At 35.0% G+C, this 20,029-nt stretch overlaps 1 protein-coding gene across 1 annotated transcript; it reads left to right on the forward strand.

The window, feature by feature from the left end:
- The first annotated feature begins 1,168 nt into the window (after window positions 1–1,168).
- On the forward strand, window positions 1,169–19,157 carry LOC146999833 (ATP-dependent RNA helicase DDX3Y). Its single transcript, XM_085834390.1, has 17 exons — window positions 1,169–1,309; window positions 3,307–3,367; window positions 4,769–4,816; window positions 7,415–7,544; window positions 8,246–8,401; window positions 8,830–8,929; window positions 11,279–11,414; window positions 12,374–12,459; window positions 12,869–12,967; window positions 13,043–13,203; window positions 13,679–13,823; window positions 13,933–14,077; window positions 14,442–14,623; window positions 14,693–14,810; window positions 15,720–15,873; window positions 16,251–16,369; window positions 16,550–19,157. The coding sequence occupies exons 1-17, from the start codon at window positions 1,265–1,267 to the stop codon at window positions 16,627–16,629; spliced, it is 1,965 nt and encodes a 654-aa protein (XP_085690516.1). The 5' UTR covers window positions 1,169–1,264; the 3' UTR covers window positions 16,630–19,157.
- The last annotated feature ends 872 nt before the right edge of the window (window positions 19,158–20,029 follow it).

Below are 20,029 nucleotides of genomic sequence, written 5' to 3' on the forward strand. Positions count from 1 at the left end.
ATGACAGCCAGAGCAGTACATTGAGACCCTATCTTAGGGAGAAAAAAAAAAATGTTCGTGGATGCAGCAATTTGAATACTAACAGCAAGAGAATCTTTAGGGAATGATAGCCACAAAGCATAATATTGTTTACAAAAAAAAAAAAATCAAGCTCCTCAAATATAAAAAAGCTCTCAAATCAAACCTCTGTAAATACTTGTACTGGCTAGTTTTTGTGTCAACTTGACACAGCTGGAGTTATCACAGAGAAAGGAGCTTCTCTGTAGACAGACAATTCTGTTACATGTGCTTCAAACATTTATAATTCTTTGTGTAACCAAGACAATTATTCACAATTCCACAACCCCAAGGTATGTAAGAACACAATACAGCCAGTCTTAGGGACTAGAAAAATAACCTAAATGAGTGGGCTGAATAATTACCTATACCATTATATGTATAATTTTTATTGTTTTCTCAGCCAAAAGAAATCTCACTTCTTTTCACTAATAGAACTAGGAAACCTAGTATAGTTCAGCAGAGACTACAATTTATACCTTTTATTTTTGGTGAAGCTTCCCAAAATTAGTAAGGTTATATTAGTAAGGGCTAATTTTAGTAAAATTTCTATTCTCGCGCCTGAAAAGGAAATAGAAAGGGGCTATTAGATCTGCAACCCTATAGGTGGAACAACAATATGAACTAACCAGTATCCCAGAGCTCTTGTCTCTAGCTGCATATGTATCAAAAGATGGCCTAATCGGCCATCACTGGAAAGAGAGGCCCATTGGACTTGCCAACTTTATATGCCCCAGTACAGGGGAATGCCAGGGCCAAAAAGTGGGAGTGGGTGGGTAGGGAAATGGGGGGGAGTGTATTGGGGACTTTTGGGATAGCATTGGAAATGTAATTGAGGAAAATACGTAATAAAAAAAAGAAAGAAAGAAAAAAGGAAAGCAGGTGGGAAGCTGGATAATTAAACTGACTTAAGATCTTTCAACTGAAGAAAGTTCCAAATTTAGATAATATTTGGACAGCAGCAGCGGTGGGGTTAGATCCCGTTACTTAAACAAATGCTAGTTAAGGAAGTAAAAATACCAACGGCAGTTAAATAGTGGCTCCACGTTGTACGAATTGACGAAAGAGTCGTGCGTTTTGCGTGATGACGCAAACTCGTCAGTACGTTTGGGCGTATCCAAAACTGTGTACGTAAGCGTTTGCGTTCACCGTGAGGAAACAGGTTTACGGTGGCTGCTCCATGAGAAGTTCTCAAATATTTTAAGCAATGAGTCAAGTGGCAGCGGAAAGTACGGCCAGCCTGGACCAGCAAGTAAGTTGAACCTATATATAAGACGCTCCTTCTTCCCTTTTGTTTTAACTTGGCCATGGCGCAGTATTAATTAAACGCTTAAACTCTTTTGTGTTGTCTGTACTGGAGTTCTGGCGCCCCATTAAAAAATCTGAAAAGTAATGAAACTGAACAAAATGGTGTAAACGAGAAAAGAGGGGATAGCGATGACATTACAGATTACTCTACAGGCTTCGCATAATGGCGGCTTTTATTTGCGAACCAGAGTTTCTTCAAATATTTGTTTGGCGGTGCATGAAAGGGAACTTGTTTTCTCTCTAATTCTTGGAATTATTGTGTTTCCCTCGGGTGGTCGTAATTCCTGATGTTTGTGAGTTTTTGTAAGTCCATAAAAGCACTGACGCCATCAATTTTGGCGTTTAGAAAATGCGGCCTTGTAATGGAGGAAATGGCGGCGGGTTAAGCCGTGCTGCCGTTCTGTCGGGCCTAACCAGCGAACCAATGAAGGCGAGGGTTCTATTTATATTTTTCTGATAATCTGATAATGTTTTACCACAGTAGTCCCTTTACCTCTTTCCCGCGGTAGAGGAGCCTTTTTTAGCCCCCTCTTGAGTTCTGTGACCGCGGACAGGGTTTCTCTGTGTAGCCCTGGCTGCCCAAAACTTGCTCAGTAGCAAGCTGGTCCACAAACTCCACCTGCCTCTGCCTCCAAGTGCTCGGACTAAAGGTATGTGCCGGCACCACCATCCGTTCTTGTTGGGTTTTTCTTAAACCCTAGGTTACACAACAAAGAACTTAAATATTTCGTTGGCGTTGTTAGGCAAAAAACAGATTTTTTTTTTTTTAATCCAGTGCCCTCTTCTGTAGGCACCAAGAATGCATGTTATTCGGGTGGGGGAGGGGAGAGAGTATCTCCTTTAGGACATAAAGTAATCTTATCTTAAGACATGCATTTTAGTTTTTTCTTAACCCTTAAAGCTAAAACTTCTGAATGCCTTACTTTTTAATTTCATATTCATTTGTGTTTTACCTGTATGTACTCTCAGGGTGAGGGTGTCAGATCCTATGGAACTGGAGTTAGAGACTCCAGAGTTAGGAGTGAGCTGCCATGTACATTCTGGAAGTCCTCTAGAAGAGCAGCCTGTGTTTTTAACCACAGAGTTGTCTCCAGCTGCCTACATTTTTTTAAATTGATTTTTATCTTATGTGTTCAAGTGTTTGCTTGCACTTACTTATATAGAGAGAGCCAAATTTGAGGAAGGGAACCTGGGTTCTCTGCAAGCGCACAAAATTTTAAGTTACTGAAAAGTCAAGATGCTATTTTGCCACACCTTAAGTTGGAGAGCTCAGAAGACTTTGTGAAATCCATTCTCTTCTACCTTTATATAGGTCTAAAAAGTCAAACATTTCCAGGCTAGTCTTTATTTGCATGAAGATGCTGGTTTTTCAGTTTGGTGATTTAGGAGTGGTTCCTATTGAAAATAATTACAGAGCTAATTTGTTTTAAAGGAAGAATTCTTTAGAGTTGTATTTTATACCAAGTTCTGTTTCTTGCCATTGACAACTTCAAAGCAGTTTTCCTCTTTGAGGCTGTAAGCACTTTATAGTGAACGTGGTAGTAATTCTCAACCCTATCATCGAAAAAGTATTTTCTCCATTTTTGTAAATTTTATTTTGTTGTTTTATGTGAATGGATATTTTCCCTGCGTGTATGTGCTTGCAGTGTCCTGGAGTACTAGAAGATATGTTTGGATCACCTGAGACTGGAATTAAAATTGACTGTGAGCAGCCAAATGGGCTATAGGATTTGAACCCTGAAGCCTCTGGAAGAGGAGCCAGTGCCCTTAATAACTGAGCAATCTGTCCAGCTTCCTAAAAGGTTGCATTTAGTAAATAGTATGGTACAAGGCTCAGGGTTTTAATTTTTCTGATTTTGTCTTTTGTGGTGGTATCCAGCATGATTTTTTATTATTATTATTATTTTGTTAATTTATGAACAATTAATATCTATTTTACAGTTTGTTGGTCTTGACCTGAAATCATCAGATAATCAGAATGGAGGAGGAAATACAGAGAGCAGTAAGTGTAAAAAAATAATTATAGATTTTTTTCTAGGTTTTTGCTATTATCATTGGCCTTATTAATTACTTTACATTTAATTCTTTTTCTGTTTTGTAGCACAGGATGTGCTACAAAGGGAAACCACCCTGAGCTGAAATCCTCAGTCACTTACATAGTTTTATGGTTCCAACTTGTATTTTGAACAATTGAACATTTCACAGAGATATAATTTCAATTTGCTTTTGGACAAATGGGAGCTATTTTGAGTAAAATACTGTTATGATTATCTTGGGACAAACCAAAGCTGCTTTTTCTGCATCTCAAACACTTAAACACATAAATTAAATAAAAGCAATTAGAATATCCCATGTCTTAGTTGTTTTGTAATATTGGAGAACAGATTTAAATTATTTTTGTAGATGATGCTTTGAAACTTGTTCACTTAATAATTTGAAATAGTTTTAGGAAAGGAAAGAAGAGTTAGTAGAGAGGTGGAGCTTAGGGGATAAAAATACTGAGAAGGAAAAAACATTAAAGCATGTGGTTTGAGTATGATGTTTTTTCAAGGTCAATTTGTCTACCTGGCAAAATTATGCTCTTCATGATGAGAAAATAGGCATGCTCCTTTGAATAAATTCTATTTTCTGTAACTTAATATTACCTAAGCAAGTTTAGTAGATCCTTTATAATATCAATTTATTATTCTCAGTTTTTCTATATCAATATTGTACATGATAAAAATGCAGGTTCTTTTGCTGTTATAACACCTAAATAAATATTAAACATAACTTTAAATTACATGTTAGTAGTTTTTAGAATGCATATCATGTCCAACCCTGAATTAAAGGTTAGGATTTGTTCTTTCATGAATTGTATTAAGCCTATTAAAATAAAACGTGAGTTACATTCTTTAGAAGTCAAATACAAAAACATTTCAAGATATGGGCATTAATTTTAGGAATTATTTGGAGTTAGTAGGTTGGTTAGCAGGTTGTAGTTAGTAGGTTGACATCAGCTAGCAGGTGATAAACTTTAGGCCTTCATTCCCACTGGCTAATTTCAAACCATATTTAACACTCAAGAATGTGATCAACTTAATTGAGTATATAGACTTTAAATAGTCCACTTTAAAACAGGATGGATATGTAGATTATCAGATAATAGTGGTCTTCTATTTTATTGGTTCCTTGCTTTTCTTAATACTACGTTAAGTTTTTTTTTTATTTAGTCTGTAATGCTTCAAATTAAAACTTAAATTTCTTCAAACCTATTCAAGCTTTTTGTGTATTTTAATTTGTGATAATAGTTTTAGTTAGAAAAACAATAACAACAAAAACATATTTCCTAGTCCTTGATAATTTGGTAAAAATTTTCCTAGAAGAATACTATAGGGTTTCAGTTTTACATTTTGTCTTTTAGAAGGGCGCTATATACCTCCTCACTTAAGGAACAGAGAAACATCTAAAGGTATGTTGTAGCAGATTTATAGATTGAACTTTTGTTTTTTTAGAAGTTAAATTTTGGATTCAGTGAGTATACCTCAACAACAAAAATTAACTGCTATGTGTATATGTATGCACAATATCACATGCAAAATAAAAAGAATTAAAACTAAGGAGATAATATCTCTTCAGGAAGTCTTTGAACATTTTTTTTCCTTCTTTGTGTTTCTTTTGTCTTTAAAACATGTGCTGGGCATTGGCTGTGTGTGCCTTTAATCCCAGCACTCAGGAGACAGAGGTAGATAGATCTCTGTGAATTTGAGGCTAGCTTGGTCTAAAGAGTAAGTTTCAGGAGAAAAAGAAACCCTGTCTCAAAAAATATACCCAAAAAACTAGCACTTTGTAATTTTAGAAACATTGAGTCATCAGCATTTTCTTGTTTAGTTTGGTATTGAATCCTAAAGACTTAGAATGTTACCTCTCAAATACATAAATGTCAGCACAGTTTCCATTTGAAAAAGTATTTAGAATACTACCTAGTAAAAAAGTTCTAAGCCGGGCGTGGTGGCGCACGCCTTTAATCCCAGCACTGGGGAGGCAGAGGCAGGCGGATTTCTGAGTTCAAGGCCAGCCTGGTCTACAAAGTGAGTGCCAGGACAGCCAGGGCTACACAGAGAAACCCTGTCTCGAAAAACCAAAAAAAAAAAAAGTTCTATTTAACTACTATATTGAAGTTTAGAGGTGCTGGAGAGATGGTTCAGTGGATGAGTGCTCTTACAAAGAAGCTAGGTTCATTTCCCAGGTCTTGGTGGTTCAGAACTATCTCCACCTTCAGTTCCAGAGGATCTGATGACCTTTATGGACTCTGTTGGCTAGTACACAAGGCAAAACACTCATACACATAAAATATATAGAAGCAATTAAGGCATCCTATGTCTTAGTGCTTTTGTGATATTGGAGCATCGGTTTAAAGTATTTTTGTGGGTGATACTTTGAAGACTTGTTTACTGAAAGAATATATCTTCTTTTTCTCTCTTTCAATAACTACATACTTTCTTATACTGTGGATATTTGCATTTCAAACATGCCTCAAAAGAAGTGAGAGTGTTTTAGGTTAGGTTCAGTGATTGTCAGAGGAAATCTTCAACATCCTCTTTTTGTTAGGGTATGTGCATTTATGGTGGGATATGTTTGCTAGGCATTGACAGAAAGATCTTGCCAAACAAATTGGTTCATCATCTTTGTGTTCTGTAAAGCAGGTAGGTAGATAACATAACTTTTAAACATCAAACATAAACATAAAATGAGTTTAGACACCATTCTAACTAATAATAGACCTAGTTTACTCTTGCTGTTATTCTATCAGTCTAGAGTCCTTACGCATACAAATTAAGGAGCAAACTGAAAGTATTAGAACATTCACTTTTAAGATAGTGTCTGGAAGATCAGAAGTTCAAGGTAAGCTTCAGTTACATAATTATGAAGTTTCCCAGGATTGTGTGAAACTGTCTTGATTCAAAAAGGGGGAAAGAAATTGGATGCCAAATATTATATGTATTTTTTTTTAAGATTTATGTATTTATTGTATGTATGTGAGTACACTGTCACTTTGAAGAGGGAGTCAGATCCTGTTACAGATGGTTGTGAGCCACCATGTGGTTGCTGGGAATTGAACTCATGACCTCTGAAAGAGCAGTCAATGCTCCTAACCACTGAGCCATCTCTCCAGCCCCAAATATTATGTATTTTAAACAGTATTTATCAAATAATTTTGTATGAGACATAACTAAGAAGCTGATAGTCTAAAATATGTCCTTTGGTTTTTAGAGTTTTATTGTAAACAGTTTGGGGATTTTTGTTTTGAAAATATAGTTCAAATATACAGTTTCATGGTTTTGTTGACTAGACTGGCCATCGAATTTCCAGTGATCTCCTGCTTCTGCTTCCCAGACAGACAGAAACTGTGTTACTACAGGTAGTTTTATGTCTTAAGAATTTAATTCAAGATTTTATGAGTGCCAGACAATGATCTTACTAGCCACAGTAATTTGTGTTTCGAAATTCTATATTATACTAGTATTGATACTATTATAAATTCTATATTATACTAGTATTGATACTATTGTAATGATAGTATTATTCAAAAGCTGTTTTTTTCTCTTAGCTGATGTTTTTCTTTTCTGTGATGTTAATGGCTTTTTAAGCTAGGGTTTTGATCATTCTAGGCAAAATCTGATCTATTTCCTCAGCAGAATCTTTAAGATTACTGTATATACTAAGATTGAACTCATAGTTTCTTTCACACTTGCTGAAAAACACTATACTACCAAGCCACATTTGTAGCTCCCTTTTTGGTTTTAGACAGGGTCTTCTCACAATGTAGCTCAGAGTACCTTCAATCTCATGCCCTCGTCTCAATATCCCATAAGGTACAACACTAAACCAGAATATTAACAAAGTACAAATCACTTTTTACTTACAGAAATTTTAAATTGCTAATTATTAAAAGCTGTTGAAATTTTGTTTGGGTATCCAGTGTCTATCACTGTACTGGGATCAGTTATTTTAGAAGACTGTGGCAATGAAGAGACTTTCTGGGTTTTGTTCTTTATTTCCTTGAAAGGGGTCTGTGATAAGGACAGTTCAGGATGGAGCTGTAGTAAAGATAAAGATGCCTACAGCAGTTTTGGATCTCGTGATTCCAGAGGGAAGCCCAATAATTTCAGTGATCGTGGAAGTGGATCCAGGGGAAGGTATATTCTTGGTTGATAATGTATAAAGTAATGGTTAAGTATCTTAGTAGTTAAGAATATGTAAGAATCTTAACTTAGCAAAGTCAGGATTCTCAAGGGAAACAAAACTAATAGAATGAATCTTGTCTACCTACTTACCTAAGAATTTACTAATTAGAGTGGTGTACAGGTTGTTGTCCAACTAGTCCAAGAATTCCTCTAGTTGTTTACTCTATGAGATTGGATGTCTTGGCTAGTCTTCAGCAAGTGTCAGAATCCCAAAGAAGTAGGCTGTAATACAGTGAAGAGAGAACAAGAGCAAGAAGATAAAGAGTAAAAATTTACTTCCTTTTCTTTGCTCTAGTTTGCCACAAGAAGCTGTGGCCTAGATTAAAGGTGGATCTTCATACCTCAAATGATTCAGTTAACTAAAATCCCTCATAAATGTGCCCAGCAGTTTGAGCTATTAGTTAGTTCCAGATTTAGTCCATAGCCATCACAGGAGAACAGTGGAACATGTCTTTTATGCCACCATGTCATGGGTAGGGTTAGTGGCTCTTTGAACTTGAAGCAAGTCTGCTCTGTTTGTAAGCAGTTATTTACTAAATGGTATAGATCAGGATTAAATTGTTGATGTACTTATTAGGTATTTGTGTTCAGTTGAACTAATAGTCTAGAAAGCACTTTTATATTATTAATAGTCTGATTATTCTGCTGTTCAGGTTTGATGATCATGGTCGAAATGACTATGATGGTATTGGTGGTCGTGACCGAACTGGATTTGGCAAATTTGAACGGAGTGGTCATAGTCGTTGGGGTGACAGATCAGATGAAGATGATTGGTCAAAACCACTTCCACCAAGTGAACGCTTAGAGCAGTAAGTTTTTAAAATATTAAATTAGGGCCTAGTGTGCACAAACTTGTCTTTGTGAGTCCCTGTCTCAAAATAAATAAATATAGCTTAAAATGATATTAAATATAGGGTTCGAAGGATGGCTTAGTGATTAAAGCATGTGTGTTTCTTCAGAGAACTTAAGTTTGATTCCTACCACCAGTGTCAGACAGGGCAAGATAGTTTCTTGCTTCTTAAGGCATCTGATCTTACTTCTTAAGGCATCTGGGTCATGTGTCTAATATACCCACTCAGAAAGACTCCTATATACACAGAATAAAATATGAAATCTTAAAAATAATTAAATTTGATAATTATGTGGGATTTTATAGCAAATGACTTTAATCCTAATATTATTTTGTGGTGAAACTATTTCCTTCTATTAATAATATATAATGATCATCTGATTTCAGAGAACTTTTTTCTGGAGGAAACACAGGGATTAACTTTGAGAAATATGATGATATACCGGTAGAAGCAACTGGAAATAATTGTCCTCCTCACATTGAAAATGTAAGTTTTTTGTTTTGACTTCTTATTTTACTGGGTGTGTGGGTGGGGGGGGGGATGTGTGTGTGTGTTTTGGGTTTTTCTGGCTTTTATTGTTTTGAGTTTGTGTATGTTGCACCACTTGTGATGTCAGAGGACAACTTGTGAGGGGAGCTTCTCAAATATGGATGGCAGCAAGTGTTTATACCTCCTGAGGCATCTCAGTAGTAGTCCTTAATGACCTTTGTTCCTTGGTTTTAAGAAATGTTCATGACTGTTTAGCACTGGACAACCAGTTGTTATGCTTTTCTGTGAGGGACAACCACCTCAGTTGCTTCCATCTTACTGCAGTTAAGTTCCTTATATAGAGTTGAGATCGTATGTCCTTTTCACTGTCTGATTTTGTATAGTTGATTAGTATCATTGATGTGTTCCTGTTGAGACCATCATGTCTGTGAGATTTTTCTGGAATAGCTTCTGATATTACGAGAGACAGAATCTTTTTTGGTTGGTTGGTTGGTTGGTTGGTTGGTTGGTTGGTTGGTTGGTTGGTTGGTTGGTTAGTTGGTTGGTTGGTTGGTTTTGGGTTTTTTGTTGTTTTGTTTTGTCTTTTTAGGACCTCTGTTCTCACCAGTCAATTCCACTCGCTCAGTCCCTGCTTGCTCTGGCCCAAAGATTTATTTATTATTCATAACTACCCTGTAGACCAGAAGAGGGCAGCAGATCTCATTATGGGTGGTGTGAGCCAACATGTGATTGCTGGGATTTAAACTCAAGACCTTTGGAAGAGTAGTCAGTGCTCTTACCTGCTGAGTCATCTCGCCAGCCCAAGAGGCAGAATCTTACAACAAACTTCCTCCCCTCTTTTTACACTGTTTACTGAGCTGTGATTGTTGGAGTATTTAGATGTGTCCATTGGGACTAGCTCCAAAATTCTGTATTTTGACTAGTTTTGGGTTTCTGTGGTGGTCTTTATCTGTTGTAAAGAGAAGTTTCCTTGATGAAGGGTGAAGACTATTTGTGGATAGGACAAAATGTTTCTAGATTGTTCTTGAGGATTATTTTGGTTTATTATGTAGTGGTGACGGTTATAGAGTCTCCTCTGATAACCATTTCTGTGGGACTGACTAATTAGATTTGGGTTCCCTTTTACTTGGTTTTAAGTCCAATTAGAGATTCAAGGTATGCATGCCACTACTTCATTCAAGATTATTGTACCATGTTGGTCATTAATGTGGTTAATACTCATCATAGCTATATAGAACTATTGATTACCTCCCTCCTTTGTAAGCTTATGTGGTGCTAGGAGGCACCATGACAGCTAGTTCTCAGGGAGGAAGCATTTAGGTCAGTTCCAGCTCAGGGTTCTCTGGAAACTGTTCTGAAGTGCATGGTGTCTTCAAAGTAAAGATTTAACTTTCACTTATCTGGAATAACCAAGTGCAACATCAGTAAGCTATATGTTTTGGATGTGTCTTGGAAAGACCCTGCCAACAAACTCAAAAAAGACAGCGTCTCATATCTGGTTATGGTTTTGTTTTTGTTGAAAACGGAAGGAAAAGTTGGGGCAGGTTTTTTTTTAGGCTGTCTTTGTCTCTTGGATGTAAGAAACATTAGTTAAAATTATTAGGTGTATTTATGCATTAGATGTTTTATAGTTTTTTTTTTAATTGTTAATAGTATGTTAGGCTGTTGCTTTTTTCGGACATCCTTATTGTTAGTTTACTGACTTCTTTTCTGTATTTTTTTTTCCCTAACAGATAACTTGTATTCTACTAGTTCTCTTTTGTCCACTTCCTACCTCTCTCACTCTCTTGTTTTTGTTTTTGTTGTTGTTGTTGTTTGTTTGTTTGTTTGTTTGTTTGTTTTTGGTGAGGCAAGGTTAGCCTTGTCTGTTGTAAATCCCCATTTCTGATTCTCTAATTGCGGGATTACAGGCATGCACCACCATGCCTGGCAACTTTTTTATGTGTATGAGTGTTTTGCTTGTGTGTGTGTATTTTCTAACTATATGACTGGTGCTTGTAATAGGCAGAAGAGGAAGGCATTGTCTCTCTTGGAACTGGCGTTATAGATGGTTGTAAGCCACCGTATTGGTTCTGAGAATTGAACTCAGGTCCAGTGCAAAAGCCAATGCTCTATTTCATTTAGGCTTTTTCTTACTCTTTAGGGAACTCTTGTAAATAATCTCTTAAAAGTAACTGTAATGACTAACCCCAACATAGAAAATACACCAAACATCAAAAACCATAATTTCTTTCAGTGAAGGAGTTTATTTTTCTTAAAACATAACATGAAGAATGAGAACAGCTCTTACATTCATTTATAGTATTACCAGTTTTTGTTCTTATGTTACTTGGCTTTCTTTTACAGTTCAGTGATATTGAGATGGGAGAAATTATCATGGGGAACATTGAACTTACTCGTTACACTCGTCCTACTCCAGTGCAAAAGCATGCTATTCCAATTATTAAAGAAAAAAGGGACTTAATGGCTTGTGCTCAAACAGGTAAGATCATTTTATAAATAACAAAGATTGTTTTAAAAGTAGTATATTCTATATGAAAGTATGGAATACATAAAACCTGGTACATTTTCAGGGTCTCTTTAGAAACCTGTATCTAGTTGTCAGCCTAATATTCTACTAGGAAAAGAGCTAATGTGCTATAGTAGAAATAAAATTAGCACTTAAAGGGAAAACATGTAAGTTTTAAAAAGTACCCCATTCTCCTTGGATTGGAGAAGCATGTTATATGTAATCCTATATCAGAATTTGATTCCACCTGAAAGAAATAACAAAATTTCATGTGTGTGCACAAGTGTACTTTACAGACCAATGTATATCTTGACTGTATGAAATGTGATATATTTTTAAGTGAAATTACATCACTTAAGGAGTTAACACACAAGCCTTGTTTTAGGTTTTTGTTTTAAGTCCAGCACTTGATGCTTTAAAAAAAAAAAAAAAGCTTTTCGGGTGTGGTGGTGCTTTCCTTTAATACTGACAGGTGGATCTCAGTGAATTCAAGTTTGGTCTATATAGTGAGTTCCAAGACTGCTAAGGTTATGTAGAGAGGCACTGTCTCTCACACACACACACAGAGTTGTTTCTTCACATAAATAACAGCTGTGGCTTTGGGAGCATAAGTAACTGGAGATTGAAAAAGACATTTTTTTCACATTAACATTATCACTTTATTTATTTCTTTTTGTTATTTGAGATAAAGTCTGACTATGTAGATAAGGTTAGCCTCATTCATAGAGATCTGCTTGCCTCTAGACTATTTGTCTTGATACCTTTTGAGACCTTGCTTCACATAGTCATAGACCAGGATGACCTTAGGCTTACTAAAAGTAGATGAGCATGATTAAACTTGATGTGCCGAGATTACATATATATGCCAGTATGCCTAATACTTTATCATTTCTTAATTTTTCAAAGTTAATAATCCAGTGTTTTCTAAACAGGGTCTGGAAAAACTGCTGCATTTCTACTACCCATTCTCAGTCAGATTTATACAGATGGTCCAGGAGAGGCTTTGAAGGCTATGAAGGTGACAGTTATTAATTTTTGTGTCCTGGTGTTTTCTTTGTGTGTATACTTATAAACAATGTGCATGCAATGTCCTTAGAATGTAGAAGAGAACATTGAATAGGAATTGGAGACATTTGTGTGTTTCCAGTTCAAATAATTCTTAAATTACATGTGGTGCTGTGGTTTGGTTAACTTTAAAAAATAAGTTGTGACTGGAGAGCAGAGTATTGGGGTTTGATTCCCAGCATTCATGTGGCTCCTCACAAACGTCTGTAACTCCAGGGTACTTTCTGACTTTTGCCAGAATATATACACAGTGCACATACGTCCATGCAGGCAAAATATGCATGCACAGAAAATGAAACAATTTACAAATATAACAGGTAAAATTTTGGATAATAGACTCTAAAATTATACTTAATTCTTAGGAAAATGGAAGATATGGTCGCCGTAAACAATACCCAATCTCCTTGGTGTTAGCCCCAACAAGAGAATTGGCTGTGCAGATCTATGAGGAAGCCAGAAAAGTAAGCATAGCCTTTAATAACTTGGTCTTTTTCTTAATTTCAGTGTTTCTGTAACTAATAATTTTTTGCTTATAGTTTTCATACCGATCTAGAGTCCGTCCTTGTGTAGTGTATGGTGGTGCTGATACTGTTCAGCAGATTCGGGACTTAGAACGTGGATGCCACTTGTTAGTTGCCACACCAGGACGTCTAGTGGACATGATGGAAAGAGGAAAGATTGGATTAGATTTCTGCAAGTATGTTAATTTTGATAAAAGAAATAAGGCTTCTATATATATATAGGCCTTGTGTGTATATGCTGTGGTATACTGGTCTATCATGTAAAAATTCTTCATACTATTAGGCTTATTAAATGGGACCTCTCTCTCCATGTGGTCCGAGCTAGACCTCAGAGTAATTCTCCACCTCATCCTTCCCATTTCTGAGATAATGGATGTATTCTTATTACTGTCATAGTTTTAATGATTGTGTATAACTTTTCAAAATCACAATGTTGAACGAGTGCGGTTTACTTGTCTTTTTCTTCTTTTCTTTCTTTTTCCTTCCCTTAATTTTTTCTGATTTTGATTAAGGTCCATTTAAACAATAATTTAATATTTCATATTAGAAGCTACTGTGCTTAAGACCTGAAATATTATAATAATTAATAGAATAATTTACCCAACAGTTAAATATAGAACCCAATAAGTATCTAATACTTTTTATTAATAGATACTTAGTGTTGGATGAAGCTGATAGGATGCTGGATATGGGATTTGAACCTCAGATACGTCGTATAGTTGAGCAGGACACAATGCCACCAAAGGGGGTTCGTCACACTATGATGTTTAGTGCTACTTTTCCTAAGGAGATACAGGTACTATTTGTTACAATTTTATTTTAGAGCATTTTAAATAAATTTTGGTGATTTATGTATTACATAGATAATTTAAGTTTTTGGCTTTTATTTTTCTTTTCATTTTCAGATGCTTGCTCGTGACTTTTTAGATGAATATATCTTTCTGGCTGTAGGCAGAGTAGGATCTACTTCTGAGAACATCACACAGAAAGTAGTATGGGTTGAAGAACTAGACAAACGGTCATTTTTACTTGATCTCTTAAATGCAACAGGTAAAATTATGAATCCTGTATTTAATAAAATGAAAATGCCTGTAAAATTTCTCTTTAGTTCCCAGTATTACTTTGTAGCCCATTTTTTTCTGTATGTGTGGTTTTGTGTGTGTCTCTGTCTGTATATATATTTGGGTATCTTCTTCATTTGCTGAGACACTCTCTGAGTGAACCTGAAGCTTAGAAGTTCAGATCAATTATCCAGTCGACCTTGCAAATCCTCCTATTCTGTGTTCTGTATATGATGTATGTGTATACCCTCCTCTCACTGAGCAATCTTTCCCAAATCACTAAGCTTATTAAATTTTAGAATAAGCAGTGATATCAAGTTATTGTTAATAAACAAAACCTTATAATTTTTCAGGGAAGGATTCATTGACTTTAGTATTTGTGGAGACTAAAAAGGGTGCAGATTCGTTGGAGAACTTCTTATTTCAAGAAAGATATGCGTGTACTAGTATTCATGGAGACAGATCACAGAAAGATCGAGAGGAGGCCCTTCACCAGTTTCGCTCAGGGCGAAAGCCAATTTTAGTGGCTACAGCTGTATGTATATTTTATTTTTTAGTTATTTAGTCTGACTGTTACTGTATTTTAATTAGTATTATTTTTCAGGTGGCAGCAAGAGGTCTAGACATTTCAAATGTGAAACATGTTATCAATTTTGATTTGCCAAGCGATATTGAAGAATATGTGCATCGAATTGGCCGCACAGGACGTGTAGGAAACCTTGGTAAACCTTTAATGTTGTTCCTTTTCCCCTGGATCTTGGGACGAAAGATCTCAAAGCTCTTTATCACTGGAACTACATTTTTGCTCCCTCTATGTTTGTTTATGTGTGGATATCCATGCACATGTTACAGTAGTATACTTTTCAGAAGATCAGAGGACAACTGATAGGAAATGATTCTTTCTATTATATGGGTTGAGTTCAGATCATTAGGCTTAGGCCCATTTCACTGAATTTTTTTTTTTTTTGGAATGGATATATTAACAAAGGTGTTTAAAAGGTTTTGACTTTGAATTTAGGTTTTTGGTTTTATTTTGGGGCAGGGTCTTGTTCTGTTCCTCAGATGACCTTAAACTATAGCAGATTTTTAAAATTACTGGCTTACAGCACAAAGTTCCAGGACAGTCAGGGCTATACAGAGAAACCCTATCTCGAAAAAACACCAAAAAAAAAAAAAAAAAAAAAAAAAGAAGAAGAAGAAGAAGAAGAAAGAAAGAAAATAGAGACAAGAGATTCTTGTGTTCCAAAACCAGCCTAAGTAATCTCAAAAACTAAAGAACCTTAATTTTTTTTATTTGTTTTAAAAAGAAACTGAAGGCTTGTCTTAATGGAACAAGACTTTAATCCCAGAATTTGGGATACAGAAGCAGTTGAATCTCTACGTGTTCTAGGCACTATGTAGATGTGGTCTACATAGTGGATAGCCAACCAGAGATATATGAAGAGACCCTGCCTCCAAAAAAGAAAAAGGGGTGGGGGGAAAAGATATTTTATATCAATAGCAAAGGTTTTTAACCCTTATATTTAGTGATGTTACAAAGTATTTTCTATTACTTCACTGTATGGGAAAGAAAACAATAGGAAACTACTTTGTGGAAACATAGACCTTAGGTACTTTTAAAACCTTTTTAGGACTTGCCACCTCTTTTTTCAATGAGAGGAATTTGAACATCACGAAAGATTTGTTAGATCTCCTTGTTGAGGCTAAACAAGAAGTGCCTTCTTGGTTGGAAAGTATGGCTTATGAACACCACTACAAGGGAAGTAGCCGTGGACGTTCTAAAAGGTAAGCATTGTTTTGCGCTTTTCATTATTATAGTTTGTTTAGAGTTAAACCTTACCTAAGGTACTGAATTTTTTAATTATTATGTGTTTCATATGTGTACATATAGCCATGTATGCTATGGAGTGTATGTCAAGTCAGAGGACAACTTTAATTGGCTCCAGAAGTCAAACTATTTGACTTTGATCAAATATTTTGATAAGGAGTAATTAGAAAAGGTTACAGAGCAAACTAACAGTTCTACTACACTATTGAGGTTTTTAAAGATACAATTACAGGACAGTTTCTACAAAGGGGAATAAGTTTTCCAAATAAACTTGCAGGTTGGAGCATGAATTGTTATTTTAATTGGATATCATTACTTTTCCTTGCAATAACAGATTCAGTGGAGGATTTGGAGCCAGAGACTATCGACAGAGCAGTGGTTCTGCAAATGCTGGGTTTAATAGTAACCGTGCCAATAGCAGCCGAAGTAGCCACAACAGAGGATTTGGTGGAGGTAAATTTTTGTGGGTTTCTTTTTTTTTTTAGAGTAGAAGAGATTTTTTGTTTGTTTCTTGCTCTTAATGATGTTTTCATGATAAATTATAAGAGAAAATAATGCTATACAGTGAGACTTTTTTTCTTTTTTTATATAGAATAATGGAAACAGTAAATAACCTTTTTTTTTCCTTGATAGGTGGCTATGGAGGTTTCTACAGTAATGATGGTTATGGAGGAAATTACAACTCCCAGGCAGTTGACTGGTGGGGCAATTGAATTTGTATCATTATTTCATACAGCTAATATGGAAACCACATGTAACTTAGCCAGACTGTATTGTGTAGCTTCAAGAACTTGCAGTACATTACCAGCTGTGATTCTTCTAAAAATTCATGAAAGCTCAAAGTCACAAGAAATTAAGCAACAACCTGTAGCCCTATTCAAAGTTGATGAGAAAAATTTTTGTAACTGGATTAATTCACTTCCTGCTTGGTTGTACCCTAAACAGCATTTATAATTTGTGAGTGAGGATCATTTGTTAATGTACTATGACTTTTAACTTTAAACAACTTATTCAATGTCCTGTTGCCTCAATAATGCTCAAGATACAAATTGTTTTAATAAGTTAATTGAATTTTGGCTACAAGCAAACCTTGGCACACAAGTGTAATACACCTTAATAGGAATCAATTCATTGCTAAGTATGTTGGTGAAAGAACTTATCCTGGATAAGAAATTTTTGATATATGCAGAGTTGTTGGTTTTTTTAAGTTTGTAATGTGGCAGACATACAAAACTAAAGTTCTGAACTGCTCACTCTATCCAGCATTGACACTTAGAACCTTAAAGCTTTAAATAAAATAAAAATAAATATGGCTATTTCCTTTATTTTCAAAAGCACTAATGCAGATAACTACAGTGATTCCTCATTTACTGTTTTAAGTAATTTATATTGGCATACTCCTACATGAAAGTTTACAATTTTGGTGAAGAATTTGGGATATAAAGTTTAGGTATATTTAATGCCTGCCACACATAAAAATGATTTATTACTAGCTAACTATGACAATGGCCAGACCTTATTAAAGCTTTGTTAATTCTGGTCTTTCATGCATGCTGGTGTTGGTGTTTTTTGGTCAAGAGAGTATGAACAGATTATGCAGCAGAAGGCTTTACTTTTACACAGTCAGGTTTTTCTGTAACAACTATGTTGAAATGTAAAAAAATTAAAGTAAAATAAAAGAGGCTTACATACATACTATGTAAATATAAGAATAAAAAATTGAAATTGCTGAGATCTCACAGGTTGGATTTATGTACTAATTATACATGATGGTCAATATAGTGCAGTTTTCATCTATTTTAGTTGCATAGGTTTCCATTGTATTATAATCATATTTTAATTGGCCAAAAATGATTGTCCCTCACTAAAAATGCCTTTTCCTTTGAGAATTTCCTGGAAAGAATACAATAAATTTAGAAACTTAGTTCTTAAAAATATTATAAGTTGATAAATTTTTCTAAAAGTGCAATAGATTTTAAAGTGTATTGTGCCTTGTATTAAAATTTTAAAGTAGGTGTACTTGACAGTATTATCAAGGTCATTTGTTACGGTGCTATTTCAATTATGGAAGTTTAGACTGTACATTTTGCCCATAACTTTTTACAAAGTACTTATTTTATTGCACATGAAGAGAATTTTATATGTGTATCTTATGTACAAGTCCTTGAAGTTCCAGTTGGATATTGTTGATTACAGTGTGCCAAGAACTTGGCTCAGAAAATTTTCCATGGACCATAGAATGATAGTTAAGAAAAACTATTTGCAGCCGGGCGTGGTGGCACTCGCCTTTAATCCCAGTACTTGGGAGGCAGAGGCAGGGGATTTCTGAGTTCAAGGCCAGCCTGGTCTACAGAGTGAGTTCCAGGACAGCCAGGGCTATACAGAGAAACCCTGTCTCAAAAAACCAAAAAAAAAAAAAAAAAAAAAAAGAAGAAGAAGAAGAAAAAGGAAAAAAAAAAAAGAAAAAAAAACTATTTGCACATAACAGACTTTTTGCTGCTAGGTTGTATAATATTTATTGAACATTTTGACAAATATTTATTTTTGTAAGCCTAAAAATGATTCTTTGAAAGCTTAAAGAAACTTGACCAAAAGACAGTATTAAAAAAACACTGGTATTTGATTGTCACTGTATGTGAAATAGTATATTTTGGGTAATGTGAGCTTTTAATGTTAAGTTCTACTAAACTTGAGTCAAATTAATCTAACCCAGTATTGGTGATGTAGCTACACTATTTTTCTTTTTTTCTTTTGACAAAATGAAAGGCAATTGGAATAATGAAAATTTAAGACATGCCAAGGTTTTGATGTATTTAAGATATTAGTGAAAATTAAAAATTTTCTCAGTTTGTTTGAATTTACCTTACTTACATGATCTATTTGTTCGGTATTGTAACTGTCTGGCATATTTGTAATCTTCAAACATGTGGTTATATCTTTGTATTGCCATAAGCAGTGACGTTTTACATTCTGTTTATCAGCCAGCAATACTTTCAGTAAATAATACACTAATTTTGCTGAATGTAGACATAGAACTTTAAGTTTCTATAGTTAGTAATTGCTTTATTGTATTAGTATTAGGTGCTAGCGCTGCATATGTCTAATCTATTCTCATTTTATTAAAATAAAAAGTATAGCAAAATGTTTACTATAACTTGTGACTTAATGTTCTTCTGAACTTGCATGCTTGAACTATTGGAAATCTCATTTTTAGTTAATAAAAGAAGGTATTTGTAAAGTACACTGTTATGTATGTGTTTGCTTAAATACTTGAATAAGAGGTGAAAGTGGCACAAAGTTAACGAGTAAACAAACGAGATTTTCATTGTGAATGATGTCATTTGTAAAAGGTTTACTGGGGCTGGTGAGATGGCTTAGCGGTTAAGAGAGCTGACTGCTCTTCCAGAGGTCTTGAGTTCAAATCCCAGCAACTCCATGGTGGCTCACAACCATCCATAACGAAAGCTGATGCTCCATAGGCATTAAATGCAATCAGTGGTTATAATAACTTTGTACCACTGTTGCATTAGAAGCATGTCACCATCATGGTATATTGTAGGGCTTGTAATTAAAATGATAGCTACTTAATTTCTTCCTTGATTTTAGATTGTTGAGTTGCATCATTAAGTTATTTGTGCTGTTCCCGTTTTTTTAATTTTTGTATGTGTGTGTATTTGAGTGTTCTTCCTGCATGATGTGAAATCCTCAATATCTGGAAAGGGCTTCAGATTCACTGCTACTGGAAATACAATTTGAGCTTTTCAACATTTGGTTTTTCACATTTTGATAAGCAGATACATTAACTTTTAATTGGTGATTACTATTCATCTGTATTCTTAAGAACAATGAAACATTTGCCCTTGTCATTAACATTAAAATACATTGCAAGATGACCTGACAATTACTAGCAAAAATATTGGCTTTTTATTTATTCAGGGGTGTGTTTCTGTGTGAATCTGTGTTTGTGTGCCTTTGTGGAATTCAAATCTCTGCTTTCTCCATATAGGTCCTTTGAATCAAACTCAGGCTTGGCATTGTCAGACTTGGCAGTAAGAGCCATTTCTTGACACAAGTCCTTAAAATTTTTGAAACTGCTGTTTGGGCACAAAATAA

This window comes from Mus caroli, unplaced genomic scaffold, assembly GCF_978045245.1.
Source record: "Mus caroli unplaced genomic scaffold, Mus_caroli_1 scaffold_34, whole genome shotgun sequence".
Lineage (NCBI taxonomy): Eukaryota > Metazoa > Chordata > Mammalia > Rodentia > Muridae > Mus > Mus caroli.